General features: G+C 48.3%; 4 protein-coding genes across 4 annotated transcripts; all 4 read right to left on the reverse strand.

Moving 5' to 3' along the window:
• Positions 1-2,750: 2,750 nt before the first annotated feature.
• GCG54_00007535 (Autophagy-related protein 17) lies at positions 2,751-4,379 on the reverse strand (the record flags this gene model as incomplete). Its single annotated transcript, XM_045407515.1, has 2 exons — positions 2,751-3,767; positions 3,822-4,379. 2 exons carry the CDS (start codon positions 4,377-4,379, stop codon positions 2,751-2,753), a joined length of 1,575 nt encoding a protein of 524 aa, XP_045266960.1.
• A 700-nt stretch (positions 4,380-5,079) lies between these two features.
• Positions 5,080-6,553, reverse strand: GCG54_00007536 (uncharacterized protein; the record flags this gene model as incomplete). Its single annotated transcript, XM_045407516.1, has 6 exons — positions 5,080-5,545; positions 5,601-5,802; positions 5,852-6,039; positions 6,098-6,140; positions 6,190-6,363; positions 6,430-6,553. The coding sequence occupies 6 exons, from the start codon at positions 6,551-6,553 to the stop codon at positions 5,080-5,082; spliced, it is 1,197 nt and encodes a 398-aa protein (XP_045266961.1).
• Positions 6,554-9,572: 3,019 nt separating this feature from the next.
• On the reverse strand, positions 9,573-11,367 carry GCG54_00007537 (uncharacterized protein; the record flags this gene model as incomplete). Its single annotated transcript, XM_045407517.1, has 4 exons — positions 9,573-10,454; positions 10,502-10,870; positions 10,945-11,074; positions 11,120-11,367. 4 exons carry the CDS (start codon positions 11,365-11,367, stop codon positions 9,573-9,575), a joined length of 1,629 nt encoding a protein of 542 aa, XP_045266962.1.
• Positions 11,368-11,974: 607 nt separating this feature from the next.
• Positions 11,975-12,402, reverse strand: GCG54_00007538 (uncharacterized protein; the record flags this gene model as incomplete). The annotated part of the gene is made up of 2 exons (XM_045407518.1): positions 11,975-12,001; positions 12,043-12,402. The coding sequence occupies 2 exons, from the start codon at positions 12,400-12,402 to the stop codon at positions 11,975-11,977; spliced, it is 387 nt and encodes a 128-aa protein (XP_045266963.1).
• Between the last annotated feature and the right edge of the window lie 108 nt (positions 12,403-12,510).

The raw sequence follows: 12,510 nt of genomic DNA on the forward strand, positions 1-12,510 counted from the left end.
GTTATAATAAATAGAGTATTTTTATATAAGGTTTAATACCTTAAACTTTATTCGTTTATTTTATATAGAATATTAAAGTTAGTTAAGCGTTATTATTATTCTTATATTATTATTATTATTATAAAAGAATGTTATATGTTAATAATTAAGAAAGCTTTAATTACTATAAGAGGTAGGTAGCTAACTTAGTAAGGTGTCTATAACACTAGTAGTAAGTAGTTCTAAGAAAACCTTAATCTTAAGGTTATTAGGTATAACTATTATAAGGAGTTATAAGTTAATAAAGTTAAGTCTTTTTTATTATAGTTATAAGAGTATTTATTTAAATATATTAACATTAAATAATATTAGAGTAATAGTATTAGTTCTAATAGCTTTATTTAGGCTAGATAGATTTCTATTAATCTACTAACTTAATAAGGTCTTTTTATTATAATAGATACTACCTATAAGACTAACTAGCTTAATTAGTTCCTCTATATAGTAATAGTATATAATTTAATAAGTATTTAGTTATCTATAGTTTATTTTATTATTACTAAGGTTAATAGAGATATTATTACTACTTACCTCTATTAGTTTAAAGTATAGTATTAATAATATAGCTATAAGTAGTATTTATACTACTTTTTAATTAATAACTCTACTATTAAGTAATATACTATCTATAAGGTATTCCTTAGTTTTAAAATTAATAAGACTAAAGTTATATACCTCCTCTATTATATTTACTATAAGAGAACTCTTAACTACTAACTAACTAACTTAAAGTACTATAAAACTTATAAACTACTATTTTCTACTTTGAAATTTTATTATATAAAGTATAAGTATATTAAAGCTATTAAAAAAGTAGTTACTATTACTCTTAAATTAAAAAAAGTATATATATATAAAAACTAGCTACTAACTTATATATAGTAGGCTAATTATACTTATAACTATTTACTACTCCTCTTATAAACTACTTTAATTAACGCTCTTAAGTTATAATACTCTTCCCTTAAGTATAACTATAAGGCTCTAATAGCTTATTTTTTATTCTATAAGATTATTAAATATTATAACTATATTAATAGCTAATACTATAATTAAACTAATTATTACTACTATACTACTAAAAAGATCTTATTTAAAGCTACTATTCTATTAAGTTTATACTATTTCCTTAAATTTATATAAAAAAAGATTATTAATAAGGTATATAAAGCGTAAGAATTAATTAATAAAAGTACTAACTTAGTTAATACTATATTTAGTAATAACTTTAATACTATTAACCTTAATAACTTAAGTATTATAATTAGTTATAATTATCTCTTTTAGTACTATTAATACCTATCCTACTACTATATACTATAGTAGTAATTACTTAATAATATAATTAATAACTTCTATTAATAATATTAGGTAGATATATAGCGAGAGGGTAGCTATAAGTTCTATAAAACCTAAGAAGTCTATTAACTATAGAGATAAGTTTCTAAGACTATTACTTTACTTACCTATCTTAAGGTTTATAAATAAATTAAGATCTTTATAAATATATACTTTAAGTATAAATATTATATCTAAGAAGGTTAATAAGAGGAGGTTTATATATCTTAATAGTTAGTAAAACTTTTTAAAACTATTAATATAGTATTAAGGCTAAGGATTAATAACTAGAGGTATTAATAGTAGTAATAACTCTAAATACTATTACTTTAGCTATATATATATATTATTATTATTATATAAGAAGGAGGGTAAGTTTAAGAGTAAGTAGGTGAGGCGTATAATAGATAGATATATAGGCTAACCCCTAAGTTAGGATTACTACCTAATTAGGCTTAATAGTAAGGTAAACTATCCCCTAGTAAGATCTCCACCTATATATACTCGCTAAGATATACTTCCGAATCGCACGCCTAGAGAGAGCCCAGAATACACCCCGTGGCTAGAGCGTTTTTTCTTCGCGTTAATCGGGGTCCATGCGGCGAATAACAGAACTGTCCCCTCGAGCCTAAAACTTGTCGTTGGCCTGCGTCAGGTTTTGTTGCTGCTGATGGCCCCCATTTGTCAATCGTCGCTGTCGCAGACTGTCGCAGCGCATCGTCTGCCGCTGGAGCATCGCACGATCGCACGCGACAACCGCTCATGCGTTGAAACTAATGATAATAGTACGGTGACCACTAACCACCTGTTCATGCTTTGCCCCAGCGACTGCATTTTCTTATGCCTTTGCCGTTGTCGTCGCTAATATCGTCGTCACCACTGTCGTTGCTGCTGCTGTCGTCGTCTCTGCCATTGTTACATTTTGTCACTATTCGGATGTTTCGTACCCGAGCAGTACACTCGGTTGCGCCCCCAACCGTGGTGTCCCTCAATCCTACGCAAGAACTACAGTCGGCAGGGGCGGTCTCGGGGAAAAAAGGCCTCGTGCCATTCTTAGACAACCAGAGACGTGAAATTGTCGATCCTACAAGGGCTAAGAATACCACTACTACGACAAACTCATACAAAGCGGAGAATGAGAAAAAAAAACCGACATTGCCAGCCAAGTAGGAAATAAAAAGCCGTAAAAGGAACAGATCGCCGCCGTGCCGATTTCCCAAACCAATTCCATTCCCGAGCCTAGCTGAAGGCCAACCATCCTTTCTATGAACGCCAGTAAAGTGAAGGAAAAGAGAGGAGAACGACCCATCCAGAATAATCCTAAAACAAAAAACGCATAATAACGGAACAAAGCGCTACACATTACAACGCTACTACCGCTGCTGGCTTCGCTCCAACCTGTCCCGCGCCGCATCCACAACGCTCCGGTCCAGCGCCGGTGTGCTCCGCGACCCGCCGCCGCCCGCATCCTCCTCCGCGGACCCGTCGTCGGCCACGGCCACGAGCTCCATCCTCTTCATCCCCGCGTCCATACCGGGCCAGAGGTCTGTCGGGATGAACTCGCCGATATCCTGGCGGAACCCCTCGCGCTCGCGCCTGTCGTTCTCGACAAGCTTGTCGACGCTGTCCTTGGCCTTGCGCCAGATGTTCTGGATCTTGTCCTCCACCAACCGCCGCCGCTCGACCTCCAGGATCAGGTTGTCGTACGCACCGGCGTACTTTTCGTAAAAGTCCCTCAGGTCGTCCATCTCCCCGAGCTTGCCGTAGATGGTGAACCGCTCGTCCTCCCACCGCTGCAGGAACTCGGCCTCGCTGGCGATGTAGCTCGGCACGCGGCCGCCAATGTCCTCGAGCGCCGTGAAGGCGTCCAGCGTGCCGAGGAACGCCGCCTTGGTCTGCCCCGTCTGCGCCGTGAGCGCCGCAAAGTCCTCCTCCATCGCGTGCAGCCGCTCGTTGATCTCCTGGATCACGCTGTCGACCTCGGCCGCGTCGCTGACGACGATGTCCAGCATGTCGGCGCGGTCCTGCGTCGTGATGGGCTCGAGGTCCGGCATGTGCGACTCCTGGTCGGCGATGACGCCCGATATCGAGACGCCGTCGCCGCCCTGGGACTGCGTCACCTCCGCCGCCCTGCGGCGTGCGAGGGCCGCGCCGCCTTCGGTCGTCCGCACCGCCGTGACGCAGAGGTCAAAGTGTTTTGTGAGGGATGTGAGAAGCTGCGCCATGCAGTGCGAGTGTTCGACGAGCGACACCAGCAGCTCGGGGATCGGGTCATGATGGGAGGAGTTCGACAGCGATCGGGGTAAGGGTGTCGTCGTTATCGTCTTTTTCAAGGCTCGTAGGTCGTCATCGAATCGGAGGAGGTCGCCATCAAATGAGGTTTGGATAGCCTGTACATCAAAAGTCAGTGGTGTGCATGGGATGCAAACGGATGGATGACGCACCTGCAGCTCGCCGAGGCTCTGCTTCAGAGCCTCGACCATGACGTGGACGCTCTTCTCGTCCACGAAATCCATCAGATTCCGCCGCTCCTCCCCGGGCGGCCTGAAGACAGACTCGACGGTCGTGTTCTTGAGCATCGCCATGGTATCCTGCAGCTTCTCGTTGGTCGCATCCATCGTCTTGACGAGGTTCTTGAAGTCGCGCTTGCCCGCATCGTAGGTCCTCTTCAGGCCGCGGCGGACCTTCATCAGCAGCGCCAATTGCTCCGCGATGGCGCGCTTCAGGAACTGGCTCTCGGCGTACAGGACGACGGCCTCCTCATGAGCCTGGCGGGCGTCGGTGGTGATCTCGTTGGCGCGCAGGACGGCCGTCATGGACGAGAGGGAGCGTTTGGCGGCGAGCAGGTGTTCCACTAGTGTCTCAACCGGGACGGGGTCGGCGGCGTTGGAGGCGGAGTCGGAGGGGGCGGGATCGCGGCGGTCTCTGGAATGCGAAAGGGAGTCTCGGCCGGCAGAGGTGGACGAGGCTGCGCTCCGGCTCTGCGACGGCGAGTTCGCCATGTTGAATGGAGAAGGAACGAAGAAAAAAGGTGGGTGCCAAAAGGGTTTTGCTGACTTCACGGAGATGGTCAGGAATTGAATCGATGCATATTTAGAAGAAAAGGGCAAAGAGGTCTGCGATAATAGGTGGTCAGGTCCAGCAGGGTGCGAAAGGGAAACGGAGGGCGGATGGAGGAACGGGAGGACGGGCGGGTAGTGTAGGTAGATGGGATGGTGTAGGGGACGAGGATGATGTCGCGATAAGGTTGGAGCTCGTCAGGTGTGTGATCCCTTATCGGCCTTATCGCAGCGTGGTGACGCGCCGTAGGGTTCCTGTTAGTGCAGGCGCTCGGCCGTTCGCAGCAGCCTTATGTCACTAGTGGGTACCTCCCCCCTGTAGCAGGTCACTTTGGGCCCGTCTGATTGGGCGAGCGTCAGGGGACTGGCTGCCGCGGGCTGGGAAGCTCCCCGTAGCTTGCTGCTTCTCCAGCGCTCTGCAACGCTAATCCAAAGGTCCAGAACGCTGCCATGTTTCGCTGCGAACGGAAGTGATTCGCTCAGCTCCGTGCCGTGCCACCCTTCGCCGACCAGATTCGTCTCACCGGCCAGGGATATCTGCCTCTCTGGTCATGATTACTTTTTTTGACGTCTGTCTGTCTAATAACAAGCTGGAACCCCCCTGACGCAATGCAAGACACGGCTGAGGCCCCGTCTCATGGCGTCATACCTTCTCAGAATGACAAGGGCAGTTCTGGTCCCCCACGATCCTCGCATTTGGATTACCCCCGTACACCCAGACCTCGTACGTCCTTCTTCCCCCGGGACTATCCACAACTATCCCCCGGAAACTCCGCTGGTGAGACATCTCGGGCGTCGTCACGCCGCAGCTTTCCGCCATGGTGTCTTGACTGCGTATCGACCTCAGAGGCAGTGCCTCCGTCGACGCAGTCCTCCTCCTGGGGCGTCTCGTGAAGAGTCTCGAGAGGCACTTGCGCATGTACTCGATGAACGGCTTCGTGGTGCCAAAGACCAGAAACACGAGGAGGGATGCAGTGACTCCAGGCATGAAGAGGAGGAAATCTTGCCGCGCTCGCTTGGCGGAGATGTCTGGCGTGAGCCGGACGTGGTCCACGGCAATGTTCTTTCTCGCGCTCGTCGAAAACAACATGATGGTGACTTCAAACATGCTATCAAGAGTTAGATTTGTCGGTGATATCTCGGACGGAATGCCACGCAACTTACGCCAGAATCACAAACGAAATCATGAATCGCAGCATGAGCCATCTGTCATAGATGCTCGTCTTGCGGGGCCTACGCCCGCTGTGCTCTCTCGATGACGGCTGGCCGTACCCGACGTTCAACTTCTGCAGCCTTCGTCGGGATTGGATGTACCGTATCAATATGGCCAGAGTTGCAACGCTGCCAAAGCCGATGCTCCATAGCACTGTTGTTGTCAGTATTCTTCCAGCTCTGCTGGGAAATGGCCGACCTACATGGCTGTCCAGCCAGCAACAAGAATCCGCCAAAATTGTTCCGTATTGACGGAGCTTGCAGGCAGGTTGTTGTAATCAAAGGGAACAAGGGCGAAAAGACCTTGCCGACTCGGTTGATGATCAGAAGTGGTCTCTTGAGCTTCGGCTTCTCATTCAGACCCCAGACAGATTGCGCCAGTGCGAAAGCCCTGTTGAGTTGTGGTTAGCATCATGCAGGTATTGTTCCATTAACCCGGGTATTCGCACCAGAACATGTCGAACAACGCAAGCACGTTATAACAGTAGTATTCTTGGCCATGTCAGTGGTAATCCATCGTGACTCAGGTCAAAAGACTCACGAATGTAGTAGAGCACCAAATCTTCCCCTATCGCAGCATTTGATATCACTGCTTCAGGGCTCGCAATATTGGTTACCGCATAATCAAACCGCGCAGTCATGATATCCTCCCAATACAACACCAGTCTCGTTTGCTGTATGATGGAGCAAACCGTGCTCAGCGTCGTGAAGTATGCTAAACAGTTCACATCTAGATCCATCAGTCAGTGTCGGCATTCACTTCACGTTCAACGCAACATACAGCTTATCCGTTCACCGTGTTGCCAAGCAAGCCATACTACCATCAAACTCCCCAAGAGACATATAACGGAGTAAATAAGGACCCCAACGACCGTGCCCACGGCGTCTTCCGGGATCTGAGCCATGGTACGGTCGACCGTCACAATATCACCATGTCGTCGATGAATCGGTAGTGAAAGAGGCACAGACCATAAGTTCACAATAATGGCATATTCCGAATCGTATATTTATCATCTCAACTAGCCGCACCCATCCCTCTCATGGTTGCCACATCGCAGCGTCCCCCAAAGAAGAAGGAGGCAAAATGTCGAAGGAGAAAAGCGACGCATTATCACCCACACCATCCTCTCTATCCCGGCCCCATCCACACCTTTCCCCCCCTTCCTTCCTGCCTTCCTGCCGTCGGGAGTGTTCCGGCGCGAGACCAATAGGGAGTTTCCATTTACACACTCTTCGCCTTGTTGAGCGAGCCACCCATCCATCTTATTCTGCTACCGGAATAATTATCGGACGATAACGTCGAACCTCACCTCGGCCTCGGCCCAAGCCTCCTGATGGGGACGCATGCGTCTAGAGGACTTCTGCAGGGGTTGCGATATGAAACCCCCGCTTTTGATATCTCATCTTGAACGACCACAGGCTCCAGCTTCTTTAGCATCGTGGGTATAATGCGCCTGTTATGATCGTAGGCCTGGGTTGCCGAAATGGTAGAGTATTGCTTGAGTACGAGAAACGAAACAAATGCATTCACTTGCGTGCTGGTGGCTGAAGAGAAGTGAGTCTTGGCTCTTGGGAGGCCTCGGTCCCGAGATGTTGATGTGGATGAGGGGAATTTGGTTCTCACGACTCCGAAACCTTGGAACATTCAAGTTTGGTTTGGGTCCGTTGGATCGCATTCCAGACTCGATAGAACTGAGGAATGATGATACACCAACACAAAGTCGACACAACAGAGGTATCACCACTCTCGCTCCCCCACCTGGATTAAGTTCAATTGACAGCGGCCCCGTCCGAACACGCGGCTTCGTCCCACACGATGTCACTCTCAACATTGACCAAGGCACAGACAAGAAAAGGCCCCAAAATCAGACTTCCCACACGCACTCATCCATAGCAATTCTGTCCGAAGCCTACGGACCTTCACCACACCAGACATAAAAACCCCGGGACCTGCATGCAGCGATATGCTTATTGTGTGCTCCGTCAGCACTACCCCGCAGCACGCATCTCTTTCCCTGAGTGGAATTCTCCGAACATGCACAATAATTCTCCTTCCTTCCCTGGAAACCATCCCCCGGACTCACGTTCTGGATTCGCGCGCTGCCATGCATCGCACAATGTCTGCTCCGTTTCTGTGCTGGCCACTAGCAAAATGAGGAAATACCTTCATACTGCCGACAGGAGCCGGCGCTCAATCCCTTCCGCGTTGGGCCAGACTGCAGCATGATGGGGGGAGAACAATTAATCAGCGGGAAGGGCAGATAAAGCCCCTGCAGCAGTAGCTGCCACATGGGAGTTGTGGGTGGGCTGTCTGGGCTCACGACATGGTCGCCGATCGACGAGTGCCTGCCCGGCCGGCGCCCCAGCCACCCTCTTTTTTCGACTTCCGCAGCCTTTCGTTCAGAGGCCGTCGCAATTGAGTGTGAGGGTCGCATCACCAGACGTTAGTGAAAGTGCTTGCAGGACTGGTTCCGTTTTGGACCAGGGGCGGCCCGCGACGGCGACGCCCGGCGAGCCTGAATGACGGAGACATCCGTGACGAACAACCAGGTTGGCACACGGATTTCATAAGTCGGGCAAACCTAGCCTCTAATTCTACAGTTTTGGCCGAAGTGAGGTTGCATTCTCGGGCGGATCGTCGTCTGTTCTAGACTTGCATGCCGTGGTGGCGATGGGTTGAGACACACTTGTGTCTAGATGAGATGAAACTGGACACCATCTTTAATCGACCACGTGTATCAATCAAAATGCCATATTGCCATCGATCTTTGTAATCTTTAGGAGATCGATTTTAGCTGACATGTCTCGTCTGAATGGGTGTACGGCTTCGGCTCCGGGTTACCCATCGGCCACCGGCTAAGATCACCGGGGACGGTGCTGGGTAAAGTCCCGGTGTGTGAGTACAAGCCAACGGTCTTCAGCATTTCTCCGAGCAATTTCATAGGTAATCCCTCCTCCAAAACAAGTATTGGCATATGTGTGAGATTTCTGATTAGGAAGATGCAGAGTCACGCTTGTATGAATGTGTCATCCTGGAGTTAGCAAGACCGAGCCCTGGTGCACTTAGTATCAGAAAGCACCAAGAGAAAGCCTGGCACTGAGTTTGAGTGCGTTGAAACAGGCTATCTCCGTCCTACTTCGCTGCGCTTCTCTCTTCCAAGGCCATCTCCAGCCGGAACCATCTCCAGACTCCGGCATAGTCCGCGCCCCGCCTACGACGCTAGCAAAATATTCTCGGTCCCCAAGATCCACCCCGAACGCCGTCGACGGGGCCGAAGCCACGCCTCCATCCACAACCTATCTCGTCGCCAACCGCAAAACTTCTCTCTCTTACAATCGACGGTCCGCTTTCTGCACCCACCCGCCTCCATCGTGAAAACTCTGCATCCCGCACATTCTTGAACTCCCTCCCCGCTAAGCTCCTCAACATCCACTGGGATTCATCCCAGTTTAACTGGCCGGTTGGCCCAATGGCAAGGCGTCTGACTACGATTCGATCGTGAAATCAGGAGATTCTGGGTTCGACCCCCAGGCTGGTCAATATTTTGCCTCTTGGAATGTTTTATACCTGTTGACCGTCCCGGCCTCGATTCTTGAGACGTTACCGACTAGGCAGTTAGTATCAAGCGGTCTTCGTGGCTCAGTCGGTAGAGCGTTGGTCTCATATTATTCAATATGACTCTGTCACAGATAGAGATATCCAAAGGTCGAGAGTTCGAGCCTCTCCGAGGACAATCATTTTTTACTGAGTGCTGCTATGTTATTATAACAGGTTTTCTTCATCGCTTTTGCCCATTTTTCACGACCGTCACATTTATTGATGGAAGCGTGAGGTGCTTAAGTAAGGCTCAACTAGAAAAGCTCTCTAACTTTAATAGCTTTACTATGATAATTGTGTTTATGTTAATTTAAGCTACATAACAATCAGATGTGGGGAAATAACTGCAGCCAGACGGGCATCGAAAATGCACCTATCGGGAGATTGCGAAGACTAGCAAAAGATTCAGCAGTCAAATAAATGCGTGCCATACCGTTCAGCGCCCCAAACATAAGAAGTGCCGCCGGAAAAACTTTGCTAGTGAAAAAGGAAAGACCTGAGGGAGTATCAAACTCAATAACATAGATGACGAAAAGCGCAAAGAGGGCATTTCCGATGGGAATGATACCTGCCGCTTTCCAACAAATCTCCTCGACCTGTGTGGGAAACCTGGCACTCCATGCTGACAGATGTAGCCCGCTGTATACGAGTGTGACAAGTAGCGCAAAAATAGAAACCCGGTAGCTAACATTTAACACGCCCTCCTCTTCTTCATGAGTATAGAACCAGGGTCCAATGACAAGCAATGAGGCTTGCTCCCATAGAGCGAGACCCTTGTATCGGCCAGAAATGCTGTAGGCATAGTTGCCCCCTTCAGAGAAGAATGAGCCGAACTGAGACATGGGAAGAGCCTGGTTTGGATGCCGTAATTCCCTTCCGTAATGATCGCGGAGAAATTGTGTGGCTCGTCGCAGGCGAAGCATGTCGGTTGGCTGAAGATGCAGATTCGGGCCACCCTCATATTTGAATCCGAACGGCAGTGTCTCTTTGGGCCGAAGATGTAGGATGCGTGGAAGCTCCCTCTCAGCGTCTAGGTCATCCTCATTGGCATCCTGCCGGATTGCAGTTGTGTAACTGTGGATGTCGCGGGGACCCACAAGAACGAATTTCTGCTCGCATATTTGAGATTGAATTGCAAGACTGAAGAATCCAAGAACATTGTCAGACTCCGATTCCACGATCTCGGGAGTGTTGACGTCAAGAGGTTTCTGACTTTGGTCAGCGCTTAGTTACTACAGAGGTTGTGACAACTTACCGAGGTCCAGCAAAGCAATACTATTAGCGCGCACACAACATGGACGACTGTATGTATCTCCAAAAGTATGATTGGAAGGCCTTGCGATTTTCGAGCAATGCATTGAATGAACATCCAGATAACTTGAGTTGCAATCAGGAGTTTCTGGAATACATTTGCTTTGCTCTTTTCAGTGACATTGGCATGCTTCATCATCTTTTCGAGATTCAGCAGATCCATGTCAATCAACTTCAAGAAACCGGCAGGAGATAGCGGTAACCTTTCAGGGCATGAAGCCATGAAGGATGGGCCGAGACTAATACCCTCAAGATCCAAGTCCACTTGAAAGCCGCCCATTTCGACAGAGAAGCAGAAGTTAAGCGGGACGTCCTGTTTCCGGTACTCTTGATTAGCTAGGTGCTCGGTCCATGGGTTGAAAGGGAAGACAGTAATTGGAAACGAACGACAAGGTAGGTTTTGTTTTTCCGCGCCTGCAGCATTTTCAGCTCTTTCCGCAGTCCGCGGGCTGCAATCATCTGATTTGCCGCAACCACAAGCACGGTGTCGGGAGCAAGTATAGCAATCAAAGTCCATCTGAGCTTGTCGAAAAAGCCCGTGTAACGTCCTGTCTTCACTTACATATTCTGATGAAGCACCGACCAGACACATGCAACTAGCGTAACAACGCAAGTCAATAGAATATCGACAGTTCCTCTCACTTTCGGAGAGTCCACCCAAGATGCTGCGGAGATCGCCGAGAGTGCCTTCGAGTCTCCATTTTGTTCCGTGATGAGCCGTTGAATGTCGTCTGCTGTCTGCGATTCTGCTAAAGCAAGACTCAAAATGGGAAGGCAAGATGGCCAAAACGCTGATTTCAAAATGGCCATTGGGGAAAGCTGTTATAGAATTGCAATGGCCTGAAGAAAAATGTCGAAGAGAGGAGGAAAAGGTGTACAAGGCAACATGCTCTGTAATCCGGGACAGGACAACCTTTTTGGCCAATTCGAGCCTGCACGCCCTCAGAGCTGAATTCCCTTTAGCTGGAATCAATTGGCTGATACTTCATTTTGGCTCGCGGCATGCTGAGTTGGTACGGGAATCTTTTCCGTTTCTGTTGTCGTTGTGTCACACAACTTCGCAGGTAGAAGCAGGCTGCGCTTACCCTGCACCCCATCAGCTGTCGAATCCCTGTCAAGATTCGAAGCACTAAACGACCAAAGTAAGCATGATTGACAGCTCTGCGAATGACATGGTAGATTTTGCGCTGGGAAGCCAATTATGTGGGACGAAATGTGCCTTTCGAAAGAGCTTTGATTTCAATATTCGGGCTAGCGACGCCATCTGACTGGGGGCAGGCATTCTTCAGCCTTACTTTCGTCATCTGTCTACACTTTTTTATCCATGTCCATTAAGCCCGTAATCGCAGACCAACAGTGACCGCACACTTCTTTACTCTTGAGGTCTTGCTCAGTCTCGACGACCTATGTGACAGCCTCAAACGTCAGCGCTCCAATTACGAAACTAAGAAAGCCACGGGTTTTGTTAGGGGCAGTAGGACATACCGAAGCCAAGCAGCCCAGATGGTCTGCCGTCTTTCCAGCTCCCTTGCGTCCCAGAACAGCAACGAGACAAGTCGCCGATGTCACGCCCAATTCCACCCCACAAGGCACGATCTTGCACCCATCAGCCGTGAGGCTCTTGTTGCCGTCCAAGATCTTCTTTTGCCCGTCGTCGAGCTTGGACCAAACCTTCTTTCCCGCGTCGCTTATATCGTCGACCAAGTCGCCAAACAAGTCGTTGATGTTGTCCAAAATTCCAGGCGCGGGCTCCGGCACAGGAGAGCGGGGAAGGTAGCGTGTTGCCAGGCTCAGACTAGGCGTTAAGAGAGTGAGAAAGCCGATTAAAAGCGCGAAATACTTCATGTTGTAGTCGTTAATCAGTTTGAAATTAGTTGATTAAGTCGCAGTTAGGAGGGATAAATGTATGCAGTTGTTGTTTTGCTTCATACATCCGACCGTCCTGTCGAACCT

The sequence above is a fragment of the Colletotrichum gloeosporioides genome (genome assembly GCF_011800055.1).
Source record: "Colletotrichum gloeosporioides strain Lc1 chromosome Unknown consensus_27, whole genome shotgun sequence".
NCBI classification, from domain to species: Eukaryota; Fungi; Ascomycota; class Sordariomycetes; order Glomerellales; family Glomerellaceae; genus Colletotrichum; species Colletotrichum gloeosporioides.